General features: G+C 34.9%; 1 protein-coding gene across 2 annotated transcripts in view; it reads right to left on the bottom strand.

The window, feature by feature from the left end:
- Positions 1–1503: 1503 nt before the first annotated feature.
- LOC121382141 overlaps positions 1504–27230 on the bottom strand; it is a 92518-nt gene continuing 66791 nt past the window's right edge. For both annotated transcript variants that reach the window (XM_041511649.1, XM_041511650.1), the window contains 8 exons: positions 17748–17756; positions 13746–13748; positions 12943–12951; positions 10706–10717; positions 9738–9752; positions 7821–7844; positions 6950–7100; positions 1504–5017 (listed from right to left, as the gene is read on the bottom strand). In XM_041511649.1, the coding sequence (XP_041367583.1) occupies positions 6954–7100; positions 7821–7844; positions 9738–9752; positions 10706–10717; positions 12943–12951; positions 13746–13748; positions 17748–17756 (219 nt within the window). In that variant the 3' untranslated portion in view covers positions 1504–5017; positions 6950–6953. The remainder of the gene's footprint in view (positions 5018–6949; positions 7101–7820; positions 7845–9737; positions 9753–10705; positions 10718–12942; positions 12952–13745; positions 13749–17747; positions 17757–27230) is intronic.

Genomic DNA, 27230 nt, shown 5'->3' with positions numbered 1-27230 from the left:
CCATGATAATAACCGATTGCATAAATCGTAATATTCGTCTTGTCAGTCGGTAATTCTCTTGGCTATTTTTGTTCGACGCACTCATATCGTGTGACGTCGCCTATAAAAGTACACATAACAAATGTCATTTAATAATAATAATACAGTTTGTCATTTACAACACGAGTGTCTGTATATACAAAGTGTTTCTAATCGTCGCCAGTCAGACACTTTACAATAGCAGAAAATCGGGACATTCCCTTTATGTCCGACAGATTAACTACTACACAACCGTGGCCGATAATATATAATTTAAACAAGACTATTTTATACTTTCTAATAACTCGTGTCGGTCGTTGCGCTTTAAAGGGACATTCCTGAGTTTGCTGCAATTTTTAAGATGTTACTGAATAACGATTTAACGATTGTAATTACATATCAAATATATTTTTCTGCATAAAATATTAGTGGCTGTATATTAAACGTGTTTCTGATCGTTCTAATATTTGTACTATTGTCCGAACCAAACTGTTAAAAACTACGAAAAATGACTCTCCTACCTTTAATTGCCGTTAGATTTTCTACAAAGTTTGTCCAGATACAAATCTTGAAAAACCCATTACAGTGACACAGATTCCACATACCAGATGATAACCATGTCACCTATATCGACTTCGCTGAGAGCGCATAGGGAAAAAAGCATATAATTTTGTATCGGCTGCCATTTTGACTTTTTATGGAATATTCTTCAAGAGGGGTGAAAGGATAGGGCTTAATCTAACAACGTCATAACATGTTATGATATAAAAGCAAACGTGATGACGTCATATTATTTTTTTAATATATTATTATTATTATTATTTTAATGATACCACTAGAGATCATCAATTTCATATTAATTGTGTCACATACTTTGGAGGCTTTCACCCCTCTTAAAGAGTATTCCATAAACAAGCAACATGACAGACGGCAGAAAACTGCATGTATTTTTCCCCATGCAATCTCAGCAAAGACAATATCGGCGACATCGTTGCAGTCTCGTGTGTGGAATCTGTATATTTGTAGTGGGTTTTTTATGATTTGTGTCTGGACAAACTTTGGAGGAAATCTAACGGCAATTAAAGGTAGGAGAGTAATTGTTTTGTAGTTGTTAACAATTTGGTTCGGACAATAGGTTAATTTCCTTTTATTTCTTGGACTATTGTTTTTTCGTACGTACGAAATTATTTGAAGACAAAATCCAGTTTGAACTTCTTAGAAATGTTAAGACGATCAGAAACACATTGAATATACAGACACTGATATTCTAAACAAGAAAATATATTTAATATGTAAGTTTAATCGTAGAAATATTTTATTAGTCGGAAACCTCTTCCAATGGATCAAACTCAGGAATGTTCCTTTAAGAATACAAAGCACGCTGATAATAACTGATGCATGTCGGTTTTCACACCCCACTCATTTCCCACACTCCAAGTCGTCAAAGAAAAAAACGAAAAAAAGATAAAAAAAAGTCCAGGCAAATTGAGTCTCAAATCTTCACTTTTATTACGAGTTCGAGGAAATGAACATCTTTTAACAGAGATCACAGCGGTAACGAGGCCGCTTGTCGGCGCTAACAGTTTATTGAGACATCAATACTCCGAGATAAAGAGCGTGTAAGATAGGAAACAGAATGATTAAAATAGTATGACTGCACTGCAAACATCAGAGGCGCAGTGATGGTGGCTTAAAACGATCAAGGACAATGTATATAGTTTGACTCCCCCGCAAAACGAGGAAAGGAAAGGAATGTTTGTTTAACGACACCTCAGCACATTTTAAACTACGTCCACCCACTCTTCCAGCTCTTGCTCACTTGTATGGTTACGTTGCAAACTTGCCTAAGATAGGCCTCAATGGGGTAACGGCTGACTGGACTCTTATATGCTAATCGATTAAGTAAACGTTTTAAATTAGACTTTTCGAGTCTTGAGGGCAGAACGTAGCCCACTGGTAAAACACTGGCCTGATGCGCGATCAGGTTCGATCCCCGTCACTAGTTCCATTGGGATGTTTCTCGTTCCAACCATGTGCAAAGGGGGGGGGGGGGGAGAGGTTATTGTGAACGGCCCCTGCGACCCGACCACCCCTAAAACGGTCGCTCGCCACAGTCAAGACCCTCTGCACAATTTTCTGCAACTGGTATATCAAAGGCTGTGATATGTACTATCCTGTCTGTGAGGTAGCATATATAAAAGATCTATTGCTATCAATCCAAGAGAGTTTTCCACGGAGTGGTGTCAGCGGGTTTCCTCTTATTATTAGTGTTGTTGTTAATCATATGTCCGACGCCATATAACAGCAAATTAAAGTGTGTTGACGGCGTCTTTAAATAAAACATTCCTTTCTTTGCTGAGTCTGTACCTTATTTAAACCCCATCAATATTACATATATACAGATTCAGATAGATAGATAGAGGGAGGGAGGGAGGGATGGAAAGAGAGAGAGAGAGAGAGAGAGAGAGAGAGAGAGAGAGAGAGAGAGAGAGAGAGAGAGAGAGAGAGAGAGAGAGAGAGAGACAGAGTACTATCATGTAGTTGAATTCTATCTGTTACATAACTGAATAAACTCAAAATGAAAAATCAAACACATATTATAATTGTTAATGCCTGAGTACACGTATACTTCTGAAAAGAAAAGAGAAGGAATCAAAGACAAGCGATGAGAGTAAACAGACAACAAATAAACATTATAACTATGTATACATTTATATGTTCATAAGTATTATTTACTTTGTACACAACTTAATATAAGTTTGTTGACAAAAATCTTCGACTTCTTATTTATAAACTGTGGCTGTAATTGCAGTTAGTATTACGAGAGGAGAATAAAAGATTTTTCCCAAACAAAATGGTGTAGGGTTGGTATGACGCCCCCGTAATCCGATCCTTATTATATCGTGTAGTATTTACTGTAAAATAATGTAGCATATTTTAATGTATAAACGAAGGAAGTGAACAGCTGCATAACAAAACGTGTATAATGTAACAGTTACGATAGCTAATAACTTAACAACAATAATAATAATAACAATAACAATAATAAATGGTGATATAATAATAATAATAATAATAATAATAACAAATATTAATAATAATAAAATCAATGGAGCTAATTCATGGATGCTAGAAAATGACCAAAATGTTTTGACCATAGACAGGATAGGTCACAGCACGTTAGAACATAAGTCATTAATATTCTCAGGTAGGAACATATTTATGACTTGATAAAAAAGCCATGAATACTTCCGGTTCAAAGACACTTCCGGTCCACCGGAATCCATTATCGTCTGCTATGGCTATTAGAGAATCTGAAGGTGAATGCACCCAAGTGATGTTTCCATTTCCGATATGCGAAAAAGTAATCTGACATATTGTATTGGCTGTGTGTACAAAATATCCGATGTTTTAGTGCCGAAAGAATGACATCTTGATTTTCAAAGAGCATAAGTTACATATATGTAGGTCTATACTATTTATACCGTTGATGTTCAAAACCTCGATACACCCAAAAGTAAAAGATTAATAATTTAATAATTATCATAAAACTATACCCTCAACAAACAAAATAATAAACAGTAACAAAACAATAACACCCCATTCCTTCCCATCCCATCACCCAAACATACCAGTGTGGATTAGAATTTTATAATATCTAAATTAATAAAGTATAAATGTTATATGCTGAAACGGCGCATTGTCCAAGTTCTAAATACAATATTCGGCTATTGTTACATATATGTGTAAGAAATAACTACACATTAATCGATCCCACACATATTCTTTGAATAAATAACTCAAGAATATCAAAATTGTAATACGGTGTCACTTGGCGAAAAGAGTGGTTTTCTTAAGAATATTGGCGAAATATATTAAGTATATAGAAAATCTTCATCGCATATCCATTAAATTCAGTTAGATCTTTTGTCTATATGGAGATGGAATTGAAATTCAAAGGTATCCACCTGTTGACCACCGTTATCAGATTTTGTAATAATATAAATTTAAAAACTACTAGTAAATGGAATTATTTGGATGCAATATTTTTTATTGGAATACAGTTCAAGGTATAATCTTTACATTTCTCAAGAATTTGTTTTTGTCATTATGTAACTTTGAAACTGTCTCTTTAAGCTGGTTGGTAGTAGAGGACAAAGATCATGGGCGCTATCTGGATCCGAAATTGGTTCAAACCATATACACAACAACGTCCACTACTAAACACGCACATACAGGGATCTGCAAACTCATACAGCTAAGATAGATTGTCCTCTGCTAGTTCAGTATTTTGGTTAGGTAAATTTTGAGACAGTATTAACCTGTATCATCTTTGGCTTCAGTATTTCAACAGTTTGAACACCTTGGAATTGCGTTAATTCCATTAGTTCAAACATATTCAAATGGCGTTATATAGACTATCTATATCATTAATAACAGAGATCAAGTATGTATGATATTATATTTACAACATATATTTTACACAAACGAATAAAGCTATATTTAGTGAATTTCGAGATAAAGGAAATTTGAGTGAAACCGGTAATTACATGGAGTTGCTTGTTTAAAGTATAGTTTTCTACATTATATCAACATGGCATTCGGAAATCATAGACATGGGTCTGAATTTTCATTCGAGTTATACTGGTAATATATCGGGGGGGGAGGGGGTTATTTTTATTACGGTAATAATCTATAAATACATTCGATAAACATTTTTCTTGACAGGGCTCTGAATTTTCATACAAGTAAACCGTGTGACCTTTTTTTCCCTTAACATCTTTATTAGAGTATTGGAAGCAAATGTTAAAATAAATGCTGCGAACGGTCAAATCAATGGTTCAGTGCCAAAGCTAAATGATTCTCAGACATCTAGGGACAATGTTCGGCGTATAGTGTGTAACATATGGATATTCAGACTTTGAGACTCAAAAAGAAGAATTTTGCTTCAGCTTTTCATTTATCTTGTCACTTCTGTTGTGGCTTCAGTTAGCAGAATCTAAAGAAATAAAAAGAAAGAAACCTGTCAACGAAACGTTGAACATTTTCACAGGGGCGATTCCAATATTAACTTTTAACGACACTTCATCCTATTTTAAATTGTGGCTGTATTTATTTCATTTCAACTTAGTTTCATGCTTAGATCCAATTAAGTTTCCGTTCAAGCACGCTTTCCTGGACCCACGCCTCAGCTATCTGGGCTGTCTGTCTAGAACAGTGGGTTAGTTAGTTGTTAGTAGTTAGTGAGAGAGAAGAGGGTGAAGTGGTCTTACACTTACCCTTCGAGTAGTTAAAACTCGCTCTGGGTGGGAGCCGGTACCGGGCTGCGAACCCTGTACCTACCAGCCTTATGTCTGATTGCTTAACCACGACACCACCGAGGCCGGTCCGTGGCTATAAGTTATGGTTATTACACTTAGTCTTGGGTCAGAGAGGAAAACAGCTGTCACCACATAGGTTTCTCATAATGAAAAACAGCAAGCGATTTTTTTTTATGTGTTAGTTATTGTTGTACAGTAACTGAAGTAAATGATTTAATAATTGACTGTTGTGTTGTAAATGACGTAATTAAGTGACATATTATTTATTGTTGTATTGTAAATCTGAAAGACATCCGTCATCAAGACCGTGTATCTGCAAAATGCCAAGTAGAATGAGTATTTGACAAAAGAGTGGCAGATTTCATAAATCTCTCTCCAGTGCTTCGTCTATAGAAGGACAGCCACTCGTAAAAAGTACACAATTAAAGGGACATTCCTGAGTTTGCTGCATTGTAAGATGTTTCCGACTAATAAAATATTTCTACGATTAAACTTACATATTAAATTTTCTTGTTTAGAATATCAGTGGCTGTATATTCAATGTGTTTCTGGTCGTCGTAAAGGGACATTCCTGAGTTTGCAGCATTGTAAGATGTTTCCGACTGATAAAATATTTCTACGATTAAACTTGCATATTAAATATAGTTTCTTGTTTAGAATATCAGTCTCTGTATATTCAATGTGTTTCTGGTCTTCTTAATATTTGTAAAAAGCCCAAACTGGATTTTGTCATCTAATAATTTCGTACGTACGAAAAAATTATATTTTAGGAAATAGAATGAAATTTAACCTAGTACAAACGATCAGAAACACGTTTAATATCCAGCCATTAACTTGTTGTGTAGAAACATATGTTTAATATGTAATTACAATCGTTAAAAAGTATCTGTTAGTTGGTAACATCTTGAAAATTGCAGCAAACTCAGGAATGTCCCTTTAATATTTACAAGAAGCCCAAACTGGATTGTCTTCAAATAATTTAGTACGTACGAAAAAAAATGTTTTTAGGAAATAAAATGAAATTTAACCTAACACAAATATTAGAACGATCAGAAACATGTTTAATATACAACCCCTAATATTTTATGCAGAAAAATATATTTCATATGTAATTACAGTCGTTAAAAATTCTCCGTTAGTCGATAACATCTTAAAAATTGCAGCAAACTTAGGAATGTCCCTTTAATGGACGGATTGGATGTTATATCGTAAATAACATAATTAGCTAACGTATTTACTGTCGTTTTGTAATTATGAAACGACAAAACCGTAATATAAGGCCAGAGCCGTATCTCTGCACAATGCAGAGTCGAATGGGCATTTGGCAAACTAGTGTTTGATTGTATGAATCTCTATCTAGTGCCTCATCTATAGGAGAACAGTCACTCCCATGGAGACCCTTTACTGGAGATTTCATCCCACTTGCACCGCAAAAACAGAACTGCTACTCCCATACTAGTTTACCAAATAACAACTAGCACCGGACAGATTAACAGATGTATTTATTGTCGTATGGTAAATATACGTAATACTAACAAACTGACGTAACTGTTTCTATTGCAAGTAGCACATGACAGCTTTATTGTAAGTGACGTCTCTGTGTTACGGACCTATTCATCTCCGCTTGACGACGCCCGTGGACAGGAGAATGTTCCAGAGTCTTGACTTGGACGTTTGTCTGTCGTCTGCTTCAGTCTGACTTTCAAGCGAAGCAAGCAGCTGAGCCAAATGTTTTTGTAATTGTAAATATCCCATTTTCTGCTACAAATATATAATAAAGAAAACATTACATGTTTTTGTAATTATAAATATCAGCTGTTTTTGCTACAAATATACCATACGAAAGAACACATTAAATGTTTTGTAATTGTAAATATTATAATTGTAAATATCCCATTTTCTGCTACAAATACACAATAAGTAAGAAACATTAAATATTTTGGTAAAATTTGTAAATATCCATATTCTTCTAAACATATATAATAATTTAAAAAAACATTAAATATTTTTGTAATTGTAAATATCCCATTTTCTGCTTCAAATGCACAAAACTAAGACATAATTTTTTTGGTACTAGTAAATATCCCGTTTTCTTCTACGAATATACAATAAAAAGAAAATATCAAATACTTTTGTAATTATAAACACCCCATGTTGTTTTATAAATATGCAATAATAAAGAAAACAAAACGTTTTTGTAATTTTAAATACATTATTTTATGCTACATATATACAATGATAAAACTAAATATGTACAAGCAAATAGCACCTAAATGTGTATAAAATGTCAATACAAATGACTAATCTCCCATATAGTCATAATATTTAGTTTAATAACCAGATTTGAAACATAAATTAAATGCTAATTTTACTTTTCTTGTTTACTTAGTATTTGTTGATACGTTTGAACTGTACCGTGTATAATTGGACAGTTTACCACTACAACAATAACTACACCGAAGTGTACTCAAAATTAATTACCTGCATACGATTTCTTTTAGTAAACTGCAAAAGAAAGACAAAAACAAAATTATCACTACATATCGTTTTTATCTCCTAATATAAACATAATGTTCAATTAATGAGGGTGTTCTTTAGTTTACTAATAATGTCATGCTCCACCGGAAAATACATTGAACAAAAACATATTCGTTTGGAGCAGCAGACCTCGACGTGAAAAAAATGCGGTGAGTAATTAACTAGTTTTACTTAGACTTTGTCATAATGAATAAGTTCAACACACAAAACAGATGCCGAAATTATAAAATAATACTGGCAAACATGTCCTAATTGATTTTTAATGTATATGCTCTCATATGCAGCCGATAAGCAATTTTCACACCTTAACGGATACTAGTACCTATTCAGTCTGACAACTCCACAGTGTATTAATTAAGAAACTGTGACGGTGGAACGCATTTAATTGCATCTGGGTAATCTAAGCTTGGCCGTGGTAGATTAATCTACCAGAACAATACTCTGCATGGAGTAGTTATGAAATGAAATGAGAAGACAAACTTGTGAGAGAATGAATTACATTTCATTATTTCTAAACGCGACATGTGAAAACTATAGAGCACATATCGATCAACTGGCAGTACAGACGGTAAAACATAATAATAATAATAATAATAATAATAATAATAATAAAAATAAAAATACAGATTGTAAAGGTTGCACCTCTATTAAGATAACTTCTTTTTGCGTATTTTATTTTTTGGATTAAAAATTCAAGTCTCCCTGCTGTTACAAACTTCGCCCTGTCTAAAGTTTGAGAGAGAAGTGACTTCGCTCTATGATTTTGACCTCGCGCGAGGCCTGAATTTTATGTTTCAAATAAAGTACAAACATTCATATTTGTACTGCATTTACAAATGTAATACATTGTGCCGAAATCTATAAAATATGTATTACTTGTTTCTACAATATATATATATATATATATATATATATATATATATATATATATATATCCATCCATCCATTCATTCATACATACCTACATAAATACCTACCTACTTACCTACCTACCTACACACACACACACATATACATACATACATACACATGTATGTATATATATATATATATATAAATACAAACAAACATACATACATACATACATACATACATACACACACACACACATATATATATATATATATATATATATATATATATATATATATATATATATATATATATATATATATATATATATATATATATGTGTGTGTGTGTGTGTGTGTGTGTGTGTGTGTGTGCGTGCGTGCGTGCGTGTGTTTGGTCGTCCTGGTTTTTGTTGTAGATGAAAATGTATTTATGCGAGAAACCTAAAAAAAGGTACGTACTGTATATCTGAAACCAAGGTCAGTGACTTGTAAGCCATAAAGGACAGAACTTACACAGCATGTTTAGGACTTACACGCGTGTATCTACATACATTGACACGCGTGTATCTACATACACTGACACGCGTGTATCTACATACATTGACACGCGTGTATCTACACACACTGACCTGCGTGTATCTACATACACTGACCTGCGTGTATCTACATACATTGACACGCGTGTATCTACATACATTGACACGCGTGTATCTACATACATTGACATGCGTTTCAATTAATCAGGCTTCGTACATTCGGCCCATATATTTCAAAAGACAAAGTGTAAAACAGAATATATGAGAGAAAAACCCCCGAAATAATTAGATGAAGAAGAAGTGTGTTGAATAATACAATGTGCAGAGGACGAAATAATGAATGAACGAATAAATGAATGAATCAATGATTGGATAAATGAAATAATAAATGAACGAATGTCGAATGAATGAATGAATGAATGAATGAATGAATGAGCGAATTGATGTATGATTAGAATATCAATACTCACTCCACCGGGACAATCCTGCAATTAATAAACAAAATGCGTTCATAAATATTTGCACGGTGAACCGTAATGAATACACCCGTCAGTGTCATACCAACACAACGAAGTCTCACTTTTACTATTGCATTTCGTTTTATTTCAGTTCAAATAACTGATTAATTTGTTAGTTGTTCGTGGTTAGTGAGAGTAAAACTGGTGCAGTGTCAAAATTATTCCTTAAAACGTGTTTTGGATGGGAGTCGGTACCTGGAGACGAACCTAGTTCTGACCAGCATTAAATCCAATGATGTGACCACTACAGCACAGTGGCCGGTTCCAATTTTGCATATGGATTAATCATTTAAGAAACTATGTAATCGTATTCCAATTATCGGCTTTAATATCGCCATTCGATTCCATATATTAACAGACCCACTTGGGTATTAAGTTGTCTTTATTTATATCAAATATAAGTGAAGTTGCTGAAACTTGCTTTTAATAGAACACACACACACACACACACACACACACACACACACACACACACACACACACACACACAACAGAAATATAAACACACATACATACACAAAACACAGATACCAATACTAGTAACTTAAAAAAAATCACAACATAAAAAAGAACAACTTGACAACAATAGCAACAACAAATTTGAAAAAAAACCCACTCCAGCAAAATGAATATCAATAACAAACACAATTAACAATAACAGTAATAAAAGTAAAAAAAAACCCCGTTAAACACAAATATACACGTATTTGGAAAATCTCTACTTATGTTACAGTTATTAAAATTAAGCTTTATGGTTAACTATCTCTGGGATTAGAACCGGTGACCCTATGTGCGAGAACCTACTGCTCTGTGGACTACAACAACAGAGAATTTCCCACTTCTTACAACATGTAGGACCAAACACTGCTCAATAAATATAAAACACAAACTAACAAAAAAGATAACATAAACTCACTTACTCGTGGTGATGCCTGTGAAAAAAAAGAAAGCATTTTATTAATTTACAAATTGAAATATCGAGGTCCAGTGCCGGTGACGGCAATTTTTCTATGTAATGTTACGAAACTAAATACTGTTATCTCGAGCATGCTAATCTCGAATACGAGGCTTATCTCGAGCATATTTCAATGTCCCTAAGTGCACTTTGCTGGGGTCTTTTCCTCGAAGTATAAACAAACATTAAAGGACAGGACAGTATGAAGGATGCATATAGAAAAATGTTTTCTGTTAGAAATTAAGAAGTTTGATTAGCTCAAAACATGATTTTATGATATCTGGAGACACACATATTGGTTACCGTTACATATCCCCAACCACCGCTTCCATCGCTGACTATGGCCCTGGTCACTGCGAAAACCTCTTACAATTTGAAACTATGGAATGCATCTACTTAATATTAAATATTTTGTAGACAAAAATTAAAAGGAAAGAAAACAAAACTAAAAGTAAGAAAGAAGTAAACGAAGAACTAGCCAGTCTAATGTCATGTTTAAGTTTGATCAGTTATGGCATTTACTATTTTCATTACCACTCGAAAATGTAAAATGTAACATTTGTTATGAATTACTACAATTTTATGTTTCATTTACCAGATACGTTGTATTTAAACGACCATTTATAGTGTGCTTTAAAGTACAAATAAACAATTATGACTGACTACAGACGAGCCAAAACCTTTTTCAGAGAATATAAATCAAAGCAATAATTATATATCAATGCGGCACGCCTTGAAACCCCCCCCCCCCCCCCACAAGAACTAAAAACAAAAAAAAACAAAAAAAACAATTAGGTGAAACCTTTGCTGGTGAGTTGTAATTATTGGTAATTTGACGATCTCTTGCTGCCCAGTACGGTAATGTATATTTTGAAATTGCCAACCTCAGTTTCCCACGTTTCGTCTCATTTCGTTTCATTAATGCATCTTACTGATTTTCTACGACCGTAGTATACTTAATGACACGACACACGAGACATATTATAAACTATGACATTTCTTCTGAACAACAGGACACAATGCTATATGGTTTAGAAAATAGAACGGAAGGTAGTATATTACTCAAAAATGTTTAAAGATATTGGTGATATTAAATTTTCTGCCTAAAAATATATATACAATTCGTGTGCGTATTTTTCATTAGGTGCTACACGTTTTAGCTGCAATTATCATTGCCATGCGCGTTCAATATGTATTATTACAGGTCAGGTCAGGTCAGGCCAGGTCAGGCCAGGTCAGGTCAGGTCAGGTCAGGTCAGATCAGATCAGATCAATTCAGTTCAGTTCAATTCAAATCAATTCAATTCAGATCAGTTCAATACAATTCAGTTCTTGTTAGTTCAGTTAGGTTCAATTCAGTTCACTTCAATTAGTTCAGTTCCATTCAGCTTTAGTATACTGATTTCAATGTGACGTAAATGACTAGAAGTGTTATACTTGGTATATACAAGGATATACAACTATATATAGGAAAGTAAAGTTTACATGTGTCACTGTGTGAAAACGTGCATATACAAGATATCTTGAAGTTCATTAAAAAGGATAGCTTACGTAACTGAAACGCGTTGTCTTTCTCTCGATTTATTTAAATGAACCTCAACCTCCAAAGGAAGGCATTGTTTTCTAAGAAAATTGACGATACAACTAACACGTGTATATTAGAATTTCTCACATATATGACGATTATGAATCTCGTATTAGTATATTCAATACAGTAAATCTGCATAAGAATGATTCCAAAAAAAGAAGAAGATGGTTATGACAGAGTCGTAAACGTATGTAGCCATGATATTGTACCATTGTGTGACACCCAATAGCCGATCTATTTTTGTACTGAGGTGTCGGTAAACATTCATACATTCATTCATTCATTTACTGTAACGTGCTCTGTCTACAGATAGGAACTGATCTTGATCGCGATATATGGTTCCAACACCGCCTGTAGGACGACTGCCACTTTATAGCGCCCGCGCGAGATTGAGGAATTGAATACACTACTTTAGTTTTACAAAACCACTATTGGTCATCTATATAGACTGATATTTAAACATTTAATTGTACATTTAAGTACACAATGCACTATTGCTTGGCACCGAAGTGCCGACATGCTTGTGATGGGGTGTCACAAAACACCCATTCGTTCGCTGATGTCTTGGTTTCTAATGCTTCTTTTTCAGTAATTTTAATAAAAATGCAACTTACCTCACACATCTATTATGCGGCAAGAAAAAGAAGAAAATTACAAGAATTAAAATTTTAAAATGCATGTACAAACATGAGTATATAGACAGGGTTCATAGCCTTAAATACCAAACACATTCAAAGACTTTCAAAGATTTTTACACAGCGGTCAAAAACATTAGAATGCGATAAAGATACCAAATCAGTTTGTTTGCGTTGCTGTCTATAGCACGAAATTGTGGTTTTTTTACAAGTATCATGACAGTTTAAACCTTGTAACTGGGAAATATCAAATTAATGCAGCTGTAAAAGTATTGTGTTATGATGTAGCTACGCCAGCAGAAAGAAGGTCAGAGTATTGATGTTGATTGAGCAAAATAAACAGTAAAATAAAAGAATGAACACAATACGAGAATTTAAAGACTTTTGAAGACTGTTATTGCAATTCAAAGACTTCCAAAGACCTAAAAAATCATTTGTTTTTCAAATTCAAAGACTTGCAAGGAATTTAAAGACCGCTACGAACCCTAATAAAGCTTCCATAAAGACATTTGTCCAATATTAAAAAACCTCTAATAATTTTGATAAATTAGGAATATTATTCTATAAAAAAAACTGTGTTTGTTTCTGCTTTATAACAATGTATTTCCATTAATAAAAACGAATACACAGCAAGAGTGTGTAATAAGTCAAATATGTCTGTAACACAATGTAGAATAAATATATTAGTTACACTTAGGACAGGGTCAGTACTTCTGTCAGTTATTAACAGTTATGCACTTAGTATAATTCACATGTGTAATGCTCAAGTGAAAGTAACTTACCAACTATCCAAAGAGGAAAGCAAAATGAAGAAGATAAAAAGATATTAATAAAATAATAAGACACATTTATTATATTATTCAGATACTCAGATATGCAAACACATTAAAGACAAATGATTATGAATATAATAATCATCATGCTTATCGAAGTCATCATTATTATCATCATAATCATCATCGTCGTCGTCATCATCATCATTATCATTTGCAAATGACAGTCGGTAGCAAGGAAATATAAAAGGTGGTTGCATCCCCTTCTTAACAGTGCAACACGTGACCACTGATCATTATTTGAAATAATCAGACTTATGTGCACAACAAACGTTGGCAGGTGTATGACACGAATGACAATCATATTATGGGAGATGGATATACAGACATATTATGTGGATATACAGACAAGGACTTGGGAGTGGAGTTGGATGGTAAAATAACTTGAAAGATTAGAGATGCTAGCAGAATTAGAAGGAAAAACAAGATGGATCATATACGTTCTTATTATACATTAGAAAAAAAAAAATGTATTCCAATAAAATCAAATATAATGAATTTAATAAAAGATGGAGTGTATACCATAAGTTGTTTGAATAAATATCTCTAGGTCATCCACCACTGACAGTATCTTAAGTATTTATTACCATATATATACATGTATAAAACAATTTGAGTGTTTAGTACTGAGTGAGGTTCAATGACGTGTTGGCAAGAGGTTTGTTGTTTTATTTCACAGTATATTAATTTTGATCTGTGTATGTATGTATAAAAAATATATATATATACTGTGAAAATGTGACCATCATCATCATCATCATCATCATCATCATTTGCAAATGACAGTCGGTAGCAAGGAAATATAAAAGGTGGTTGCATCCCCTTCTTAACAGTGCAACACGTGACCACTGATCATTATTTGAAATAATCAAACTTATGTGCACAACAAACGTTGGCAGGTGTATGACACGAATGACAACATATTATGTGGATATACAGACAAGGACTTGGGAGTGGAGTTGGATGGTAAAATAACTTGAAAGATTAGAGATGCTAGCAGAATTAGAAGGAAAAACAAGATGGATCAGAAAACAAGAGGCTGAAAAGGGCACAGTGGAAATAACAAAATTAAAGTATTCATGCCATCTAAATACGACAAATATATTATTTGAATCTACGCTAGTGTGGAAACATTAATTCAGTAAGATTTAACACGCAGTTTAAAGATTTGTGAAGGTTTAACACACCATCTATATCAAACTATATTGTTTAAATCTTCATTAGTTTGGAAACATCAATTAAATACAAAATATATTAAATATACAGACTACGACAGTATGGATCATAATACTGGCATCAGATTTGTACAGATCAGCTGCCTATCACATATTTTATAGGACCCAGACTTAAGCTTATCATAAATATAAATTCTGACAAATTATTATAATTCATTACACCATGTGTTGTATGTACGGCTTCAGCTATGGCCAAGCTTTTAATATCACGTCGCGAGACAAACACATATGAGACCTATACAATATATCGTGAAACTGTTACGAAACGAGGTAGGGCGGAAACCGGAAACAGCATGGCGGAGGCCGTAAGATATTCAGACAAAGAAACCGGAACTAAATTTATATTTAGATACTCAATTAGACAGAAGCAGAAAAAAATATATATCCCTTTGACGACTCCAGCGATGATTAGGATGTACTTTAGCAGTAGAGTATTTACCTGAAGAACTGTCTCGTAGGATCACCCACATGTTCCATCGTCCAGGGGATCCATTAAGCGAGCGCCCCCATATCAATAGTAAAGTAAAGTTTGTTTTATTTAACGACGCCACTAGAGCACATTGATTTTTTTATCTTATCATCGGCTATTAGACGTCAAACATATGGTCATTCTGACACTGTTTTTTTTAGAGGAAACCCGATGTCGCCACATAGGCTACTCTTTTACGACAGGCAGCAAGGGATCTTTTATTTGCGCTTCCCACAGGCAGAATAGCATAAACCATGGCCTTTGTTGAACCAGTTATGGAACACTGGTTGGTGCAAGTGGTTTACACCTACCCATTGAGCCTTGCGGAACACTCACTCAGGTTTTAGAGTCGGTATCTGGATTAAGAATCCCATGCCTCGACTGGAATCCGAATCCAGTACCTACAGGCCTGTAGACCGATGGCCTAACCACGACACCACCGAGGCCGGTCCATATCAATAGGACGCATTGCTTAAAGGGACACGCCCTAGTTACGGCTAGTTGTTAACAATTACGGCGTTGTTTTTCGCTATTAAACCCATTTTTTTCACAAATAAAATTGCACTTTACTTACATTGTATTATTTAGAATACACATTTCCATTCACCTGAAGTGCTTTTTGGTAATCCTAGTAATCCTGATGTTTGTAAAACCACGAAATGCATTTTTTTTATTTCTTAAAAAGCCGCGCGCATTCGAGAAAAAACCGTTAAGCAAGCGAGGTCCAATCTATTTTTAGAGGGAATCTTCCTGTGTAAACGTCACAGACATTGGTATACCACGTGACCGTTATCATTTTGGTTCGGTTTGTTTTCTCGTGCACGGTTCGCACACTCAACATCCGATTTGTTGTCGTTTGCTTGTTGCTCATTTGAGAGATTTTTCTTCACAGTTCGTGAACATTTTCAGTAACAATAAAGTTCAGACAAGTAAGTGGCTCAATACAAAACGTTACAAACCCTTAAAACCAATAATTTTGCTAAGTAAAGTTTGTTTTATTTAACGACGCCACTAGAGCACATTGATTTTTTATCTTATCATAGACTATTGGACGTCAAACATATGGTCATTCTGACACTGTTTTTAGAGGAAACCCGCTGTCGCCACATAGACTACTCTTTTTACGACAGGCAGCAAGGGATCTTTTATTTGCGCTTCCCACAGGCAGGATAGCACAAACCATGGCCTTTGTTGAACCAGTTATGGATCACTGGTCGGTGCAAGTGGTTTACACCTACCCATTGAGCCTTGCGGAGCACTCACTCAGGGTTTGGAGTCGGTATCTGGATTAAAAATCCCATGCCTCGACTGGGATCCGAACCCAGTACCTACCAGCCTGTAGACCGATGGCCTGCCACGACGCCACCGAGGCCGGTCTTTTGCTAAGTCTTACGATATCTGGAGAGGGGATACAACCAGGACAGAACAGTTGGAACATGTCTAGGAGAGGTGAAAGGAACGCACCCCAAGTGCGCACTCTGTGAAATTTGTCGTGACGTAGGCATTGTTGTGCTTCGAGCGACATCTACCGGTGACATCAGAATACTAACTTTCAAAATTATTTCAAGCAATTGGGACATGGGGATTCCCATGGTATTTATCGATATAAAACCTGCTTTTTCACTTTATTTGATAAAAACGTGATCTAAGTGTGTTACAGGTTTGTAGATTAACCAAATTATAATTTATTTTCGCTGGATGGAACTAGGGCGTGTGGCTTTAATGAATCATCGGCTGGATGTCTAACATTTGATAACTGTGACAAGCAGTCTTGAGATGAAACCTGTTACATTTTTCCATTACGTTTTGAACCGATCAGAAACATTTTCGTTTTGAAGCGATCAGATGAAAAAGGTAAAGTTTGTTTTGTTTAACGACACCACTAGTGCACATTGATTTATTAATCATTGCCTATTGGATGTCAAACATTTGGTAATTTCTTAGAGACGAAACCCGCTACATTTTTTATTTAGTAGCAAGATAGTTTCTATGTGCACCATCCCACAGACAGTATAGCACATACCACGGCCTTTGATATACCAGTCGTAATGCAATGGCTGGAACGAGAAATAACCCAAGCGGCTTATCGACGGGGATCGATCCTAGACCGACCGCGCATCAGGCTACGTCAAAAATATTCCACAGTGTTTTTAAATCAGCATGTTTTTCATTTTCAACAATAACACATTCTATATGTTTAATATAATTCAGGAATATATTTTATTCATAAATAACCACAATACTCACCCGAAGCCCCTGATGAATGAAGAAAAAAGAAAAAGAAAGAAGAGATGATGTAAAATGTTGATATATTTTAGCGAACAGTAATTGAGAAATGGTCAGTAAGATGGTTTAAAATCAAAATACAGAAAACAATTTTTACATCAGATATATACGTTACCGTAAATACGATATAAAGAAGTAATACTGATACATTTACGTCACCTAAATATAAATATAATATGTATAAAAAGTCTGGCATGTGCTAATTAAATTATTTAATATATAGTCTAGAGTATGTATACTACTTACTTACTTATAAATATATGACTTGAATATATCCAATTAAGGTTCAAGCACGCTGTTCTGGGGACACAGTCCAGCAGCCTGAACTGCCTACCCGGACGTATAATATACATACATATATACATATATATATATAGATAGATAGATAGATAGATAGATAGATAGATAGATAGATAGTTAAATAAATAAATAAATATATATATATATATATATATATATATATATATATATATATATATACCTATCTATTTATCTATCTATGTATGTATGTATGTATGTATGTATGTATGTATGTATGTATGTATGTATGTATGTATGTATGTATGTATGTATGTATGTATGTATATATATATATATATATATATATATATATATATATATCCTATAACTTACACATGATATCCATGTCATAAACCCATTTGATATATATATATATATATATATATATATATATATATATATATATATATATTATATTCATATTACATGTATATCAATTTATGAAATGGTATATAAAACATATTCATACAATAAGTATTAATTACATTTAAATTGTTGGTATTTATAATTATGTTATTATACAAAATTAAATCTCAAATACATTCTTGTTATTGTTTACTTTTCTCTTTCTGTTGACCTCATATTTCAGTTACTACGTGTGCACAAACTTTACCGTAAAATCATAAACAACAACATCATTTTAAAAAATATCAAAAGCAATTTTCTCAGAAAAGATGAAGTGTTTGTGTGAAAAGAAAACTACAAACGTCTTCATTCATGGGTTAAATTAGAAATGAACGTCTGTATCAGCACTCGAAGAAAATGGTCTTATCGCTGAAGCGGAAGTGATGTTTTATTTGACATTTATTGATAAACATGGCCGCCAAATACGTCAGCAGAGTAGAAGGAAAATAAAGCAAAACTCTGCTTCTTCTTGTTAGCGTTTTGAAAATTAAAAAAAAAAATTCATTACCTATTGAACCCATGAACATATTATTTTACAGACTGGACTGATATCTACGAAGGGTCTTCCACCAGCTTGTTGAAGCTTTTATGAGATTTTACATGGTGCTGGTTCACTTTTAAGGTGACACGACACGATATGATCACCTCGTACGAGAATAGCCGACTGACAAGACATTACAATTTCATCGTTTGGTATGCAATCGGCTATTTTCGTACGAAACACTCGTATCGTGTGGCGTCACCTTTAGGAAAAATCGTACGTTAATCTGCCCTGTGCTAGGTTGATTTAGTAAAACTAGTCTGGAAGTGGCAGGCCTCTTTGGGGTGCAGGAAGGATGAACGATCCAGTAAAGGATCTCCTCGGGAGTGACTGTCCTATAGACGAGACACTCGGTAGATATTCCTGGAATCAACTACAATTTTGCCAAATGCCCATTCGACTCTCCATTATGAATTGTGCAGAGATATTATATCGTCTTGATTACGGATAACAGTTTTCCAGAAGGAAACTGGATATAGAGACACAGAGGTTCTAAACCAGAAGCATTTTTAAAGTGTAATAGTAGTCACTTAAAAGGCCTTATTAGTCAGAAACATCTTACAATGGCAGTAAACTCAGGACGGTCCATTTAACATGAATATTAATGTATTCACATCACCAATAATGAAAACGTTTTAGTAAGTTTTAACAAATAAAATATTCAGCAAATAAAAATCTCACTGCTTATAATAGTCTGGGAGTAGATGGTGGTTGGGCATCACTTGGAAGGGGAATTTATACGGGTAGTATTTTTGTGTAGCTGACACCTTCCAGATATAGGATCTGCCTGTTGATCGTGTCAAATAGGGCGCAAAATGGCACTTTAGCCTCTTTTAGTGGAGTACCCCAACTCATTTTACATCTTACTTTTTCATTCGTACACAGATGTTTAATAGCCATTTTCTACATGCTCAGTTAAGTTATAGCCATGATTATTGTATTAGTGTGGTAGATTATGTCATAAATTTAGCTTCCGTAGGATTTGAATGCCCAAATGGAGATAGGGGTGGATTCTGGCTTGGTTTTTTGTAAAGAATTCAAAAATGGACGGTAACAAATTTTCTGACCCCATTAAAGGGGTCAAATGACCCCAAAATTACCTTGACCTTTTTTTGATTGCTGTGAAACATATTTGTGCACATCTCAACAACATATTCCATTATTTCATTGCCTTTAGTGTCTAGACCCATAGTTTTGCGAATGGCAATTCTTTTACGATATGGTTCAAGGTCATATGAGGTCAAGGTCACCAAAAAAGGTAAAGGTCAAATCACAAATACGAGATTTTTATAGTGAAAACAAGATATTTGAGTTTTAGCAAGTCATATTAAAGTACATACTAGTACATGTAACTACTACACACACAATTCGTGTTTTAGATCATCAGGGTCAATGTCATGCACTTAGGTCAAGGTCAACTTGATAAACTAATGTATTTCTGCATTCTTTCAGAGCTTTTACACTTGCAGAATGACTTTAGCGGTGAGCAGAACCATTTTCCTAACCCCTTAGTTTTCTATTTTCAGGAAGGTAACATGGAAAAATATTATCTTCATGTGTTTCTCTTTCGTCAAGGTCAATCGTGGTTCTTCAAATCAGCAGTCTCTTCTTTATTTTTCAGGCCATGGTTCATCATAAGCATGCGCTGTTGTCATCAGTATAGATTGTATAAAGTAGATGGTAGATAGCTTGTAGATAGCAAATCGAAATCAACATGGCAGATGACATTTCAGCTAGATGTGTCATATGCAACGAGGGAGAGACTTCTGGTCGCTTTGTGACTAATCCTAGCCTTGATATGATCACATCAATCAAGGACTATGCCGTAAAACGAGCTGAACTGGGTGAACCTGAACTAAAGCTTCTAGCTGATTACATGACAAACTTAACTGAACCTGAACTTAATCTGGTTCGGTATCATTCAAACTGTAGAAAAACTGTTGTTAACAAACTGCTTACTGAAAGAGCAGCAAACCGGTCATGTTCCCCGGTTGACATGACAGCTCCGCGTAAAGTTGGACGTCCGTCAACCTCTGGTGATCGAAGTCGGCTTCGTAGAGCAAGCAGTTCAAAACCAAAGGAAAAAATGTGTGTCTTTTCACCATGTTCGTATGAAGGTAAGGAAGAGCTTCACATGGTAACAACTGATAACAGAGGACAAACACTTCTCGACATAAAGCAGAAAACAACTGACGACCACGTCAGAACGTGTTTATCCAGTCTTCATGAACCCGGGGATGCTCACGCTCAAGAAAAGTGGTATCATTCAAGTTGCATTCAAGATGCCCTGCGGTCACTTCCGGTTGTAAGCACAGCTCAGTCTGATTGCTGACTGAGTTGCTGGCTGAAGCTCTTCTAAAGGCATTTGAGGACACAAACCAAGACCTGGTTGTGTCCTATACTGACAAAATCAGATCCAACCGTTCTGAGCTTCTTCAACAAGACATGAAGACACATAACCATGAAGAGGCGGATACAATGATCCCACTACATGTTCTTGATATTATCAGAGAGTCGAAGTTTAAAACAATAGACGTGTCGTCTCCTGACACAGATGTACTAGTTCTTCTCATGGACTTGGTCGCAAATGGACATTTAAAGTCACCTACAACCCTTCGCTTTTTGACTGGAAAGGGAGCGAAATATAGGACAATTGATGTGTGTGACCGAGTATCAGCACTAGGAGTAGAAAAGTCAAAGGCTTTGATCGGTTTGCATCACTTCTCTGGTGCAGACTGGGGAGGGAAATTCGTTGGGGTTTCCAAAAAGACATGGATTTCAGTCTTCCTTTCACTACCTCTAAATGATGAAATTGTGCAGACATTTGCTGGCATGGGCCATGAACTGGATGCAGGAGAAGCTACGGAAATACAATTACTAGATGACGGCAATATGCCTGTGAGGTATCGACCAATCGAAAGATTTGTTTGCCAGGTATACTCAACAAAGACCAACATAGGCTCCATTCCTGCTCTGCGATGGGAACTATTCCGTAAAAAAAACCTTGATGGCGAGAAGCTCCCACCAACGCGGGGAGCACTCCTACCACACATTGCTAGAGCTAACTATATGGTACTAAGAGACAAGTCGTACACTTCATCAATGTCTGAGCTTCCGGAACTTGCCCAAAATGGATGGGAGATCACCTCTAATGGGGATTATCAACCAGTCAGGTGCCTTAAAGAACCAGCTCCCCAAGCAGTTCTAGAGCTCATCAAATGTGGGTGCCGTGGGTCGTGCGATTCTGCTAGCTGCTCTTGCCTCACAAACGGTCTGTCTTGTACAGCATTGTGTAAATGCACTGATTGTTCTAATGCTAGCAAGGAATTTGATCTCAGCAATGAATCTGATGACATTGATTAAGGTTGAGACTAGCACATGTAAATCAATATGGCACAAAAGCACATACAGTTGATTTGACATGAAACCAACTTGCTGTCGATTGCCGGTATGTCTTTCTGGTATGCCAATGGCTGAAATCAGGCTCTTGAATGACAGTCAGGGTGATCAAGGTACACTGAGTATTCTTATATCATCCAGTTAGTATATTCAAAATATGTTGCAACTGCCTGGATGATGTCAAGTTCAATATTTGACTTGCTTCCGCTAACTTAAAGGAAGATAGTTATAAACCTTAGTGAATTCATTACTCTATAATTAGCTTTACACTATATTTAAATTTTAATGATGAGCTGTTACACTTAAATAAGCACTGTGAAACAGATTGACTTGTGTAATTATTTTAGTTGCTAGTTCGAAAGTTTAACTGTTGGTTATTATTTGGGAATTTAATGTTTGAGGTCTACGACGGAAAGGAGTAGTCGAAGTCGGACAGAGATGTTCAAGAAATTGTATTGTATTCAATTCTAGCACTGGTTTGTTGATTGGCACGTATTGAGAAGGAGGAATCGTTATAATATTATAATACATGGATGAAGGTGAGTAGTTTTAATATCGTATTAAATTATACCTCTTTGGTAGGAATATGACGTTAATGATATTATTATGATATCACATTCATATTATAATGCATGCATGAAGGTGAATAATTTTAATATCGTATTGAATTATACCTCTTTGGTAAGAAAATTACGTTAATGATATTATTATGATATTGTAATGATTGCATGTTGTCAAAGTGAATTTTTTTTAATAGATATCAACATCCAACACGTTGACAAGCTATATTTACATACGACAGAAATTCAGTGTTTTAAATATAAGTTTATCAAACGTAATGGTATCGACGTCAACTATTTTGCCAGCTCTTATGTAGTGTAAAAATAGTGGTACGGCTCGAAGTTGCCAGACCCTCCTTTCAAATTCACCTGTGAGGGACATTTTTACATATACAACAAATGTACCCCCCCCCCCCCATCACACAAAAGTGGTACAGCCAAACCTCTTTGCGCCCCTGAAAATAGTCATATTTTGCTATTTCCAAAACATTTTTGCTTTTCTTCGTAAGTCAAACCAAACTGAAATTATTTAAAAAAAAAACATGTCTGTAGGTGGATGCGACGCGATATATATAGTTAATGTCGTAGGGAAATTCCGCGAGGCTTCCCGAGCGCATTTTTCCATTCAGGATTTAAAGCCCATATCCTACATCATTAACTATGCATTCAATAAATCTATTATACAAGTTATTTTTCAGGTACACTGTACGATGACCTAGAGGTCAGGGTCCATTCAAATATTACGTAACGCTCGAGGGGCTTAGTGGGTGCAGGTACAAACGTTTTGTATTGTTACAGGGTGTATTTAACAACGTTACGTAAGGCTCTTTATTTATTACTAAACGTTTTTTTTCTCATAAATGCTCTGTCACGGCGACAATGTTTAACGTAGGTAATTCCCGCCCCGGAATCGACAACTGGCGATGTCAGAGGCTGAGTCCGGGGTGGGCGTGCCTGAACCCTCGTGGATAGGGGCACGTAAATATAGTTACCCATACCCATACGTAGGTAATTATAGCTAGACGTATACGCACAATAATGATTATAAATAAAGTTGAAATGCGTATCTGCGCTTTCCCAAATCTCAAAACAGTACGTTAAACTTATATTACATTCATCGCATGACGTTGTGTGTGTGTGTGTGTGTGTGTGTGTGTGTGTGTGTGTGTGTGTGTGTGTTTGTGTGTCCAAGCATTACATAATATTTGGGAGGGTATATAGTCTAGCGTTATGGAGCGTTACAGGGGGGTGGAAGGGTGTCTAATTTTGACCAAAATAATGTTACGTAATATTTGAACGGCCCCTCAAATGAGCGATTTTGTATTGTACATGTAGCTATGCACATTTCTTTCTTTTTTTGCCAAAAAATATACATTTTGTAGTCATAAATACATATTTATATATAAAATAATATAATGTGCACACTGCGGGGAATGGTATGTAGCATCGGGTTACAATCGATAAAATTCTATAGTAAATGGGTAATGCATGCATAGCAATACTATACAATATAATAACATATGTCATGTATCAATGTTGTCTGTTCTATGCGTGGTAGCAGTTTTCAAATACTTACACAGTTTAATTAGCTGTTTTGAATTGTCGCTGGACAGTAGTTGCGTTAATTTAAATGTTGATGGTTTATTGTAATAAAAAGGTTCAATATATTTATCTCTTATGTTACTGCATGTAAGGGCGTTCTCATTATGCGATTAGTCGTCGCGACTTGTCGCTTGTGATCGAATCATACAGTAAGAACACCTCAATCAAATTATGTGATATTCAAATTATCGATTTGCTGTCGATATAGTAATATTTCTCAGTTAGGCCAATGTGTCCACAGTAAAATGCATATCTATTTTGAAGGTATACATCGCAATCCAGCGTGTATTGACGTAAAGATGTTTATACATACCCATATGAGAACCGGCTAAAAATGTGGCATGTGTGTATTATTGTTCATGCACATGCATTGGCTGTCGTTCAGTTTAGTTGAAGTGGTGTCCATTAACAAATCTGTATCATCATCATGCACAAACACACTAGAAAGAAACCCGACCCCTTAAATTTTAAATATATTTCTTCCAAAAGTCACGTTTCAAGTTATGTGATATCAAAATTATGAAGTCTTTTTCAACATATTAACATTTCCGGGTCAGGCTTATAGGACATAAAATACATATATTTTTTTTAAAAACTACTTGTGTATGTAATGTTGAAAATGTTTATATATTAATCCAATTGGCATGCTTTCACTTTGTTTATTTTGTCTTAGTCTTTGTCAGGAAAGAAATGTCTCAAAAGAAAGCGTGAAGAAGGTATTCCTGGAAGTAGTATGTTTCGTGCTATTACCCTGACTTGACGTCACCGGACTAAAGTGACTCCACGTAGTGGCCAGAGTTCCTCCACACTCTAACAATGTAAGGAAGTCCCACATCAGTTGGATTCTTGAGAACAACATAGGCTACTAAACAATGTGAATTAATCCCAATTCCTACACTTTGATCCTCAAAAGCATGGATATCATCGACAATGTTACCAAAAATTCACTAAAGCAAAGAATATTGGAAACCCAAAAGCAGATGTTTCGTCATCTCGCGACGGTAGCTCGCATCATCTTCGGTTTCATGCTCACTCAACCTCATCTCGAGCTTTAATTCCAGAAACATGTGGAATTTGTGACAAAAAGATAATGAAATCTATTTGAAATTTAAGGAGTCGGGTTTCTTTTCTAGTGTGAATGTACTTAAAGAATGCATGACGGTGATAAAGATTTGTAAATGGATACTATTTATGTGATACCGATCTTTTAAATAAAATGAACGACAGCCAATGCATGAACATTAATACACAAATGCCACATTTGTTTTTAGCCGGTTCTCATATGATATTGGTATGCATAAACATTTTTACTTCTAAACACCTTGCATTGCGATGTCTACCTTCAAAACAGATATGCAGTTTAATGTGGATACATTGGCCTAACTACGAAGTAATAATATATCGACAACAAATCCATAATTTTAATATCACATAATTTGAAACGTGACTTTTTGAAAAAATCTGTTTGAAATTTAAGAGGTAGGATTTCTTTTCTAGTGTGTTTGTACCTAAAGAATGAAGTCTAGGTCACGTGTTTATACTCATTGGAAAGCTATTGCATGTAGCTATCCGACGATACAATAATCGTGGCTATAACTTAACTGAGCATGGAGCAAATGAGTGGGGATACCCAACTAAAAGAATGAATGAATGAATGAATGTTTAACGACACCCCAGCACGAAAACATACATCGGCTATTGGGTGTCAAACTGGTAATGCAAATAAATAAAGTGATGATCAACATCAATATAAAAATTCAAGGTTTAAACAAAAACAGTGTAAAGAACTGTACAAACACACAAATATCACAGAATTTTACGGATACTGAATTTTACTCAAAACGTCAATTTTGTGCTGTATTGGCCATTCTCAAAGAGAATGTTACACCCCTGCACCACGGTGAGGTTACAGCACGCGCAGGGGCCCAACTAAAAGAGGCTTAAATGCAATTTTGTCCGCTAGTTGACACGATCAACAGGCAGATCCTGTATCTGAAGGGTGTCAGGTACACAAACATACTACCCATATAAATTACCCTTCCAGGTGACAGTCCCCCCCCCCCCCCCCCCCCCCTACGTCCAGACTATAAGTAACTCATGCAATGGCAAAAAATGCTAGAAGATACTAAATGACAAGTCTCCAATATATACCGTATTGAAACAACTGTACAATATTAACAGTTATAGGTAATACAGTCTATACCATTTAACATGATAATGCTAAGATTCAAACATCTATAATACAAACCTTAAAAATGTATCTATTTTATCATTTGAACAAATTAAATAAAATGTAATACAGCACGTGACCATTTCCTGTCATATCAACACAAATATGAAAAAAGAAAACAATATTAATGATAACATAATCACACGGAAACATATATTTTAACACATACACACAGGTCACCTAGGTAACAGACAAACACATATAATTAAAGAAACACATATAATAAAAAATATAAATAAAATTATAAAACACATAAAATTACAAAAGACGTATGTTTACAAAACATATATTAATATTTAATCTATTTATTTGAATTATATTAAAGGAATAAACTTCTTTGTGTTAGGTTTAGTAACTATTTTTTAGTATGAAAATGTCTTTACACAAATCATATTTTGAATTAATCC

This window comes from Gigantopelta aegis, chromosome 9 (assembly GCF_016097555.1).
Source record: "Gigantopelta aegis isolate Gae_Host chromosome 9, Gae_host_genome, whole genome shotgun sequence".
Lineage (NCBI taxonomy): Eukaryota > Metazoa > Mollusca > Gastropoda > Neomphalida > Peltospiridae > Gigantopelta > Gigantopelta aegis.
This window is presented reverse-complemented; position numbering and strand designations above follow the sequence as displayed.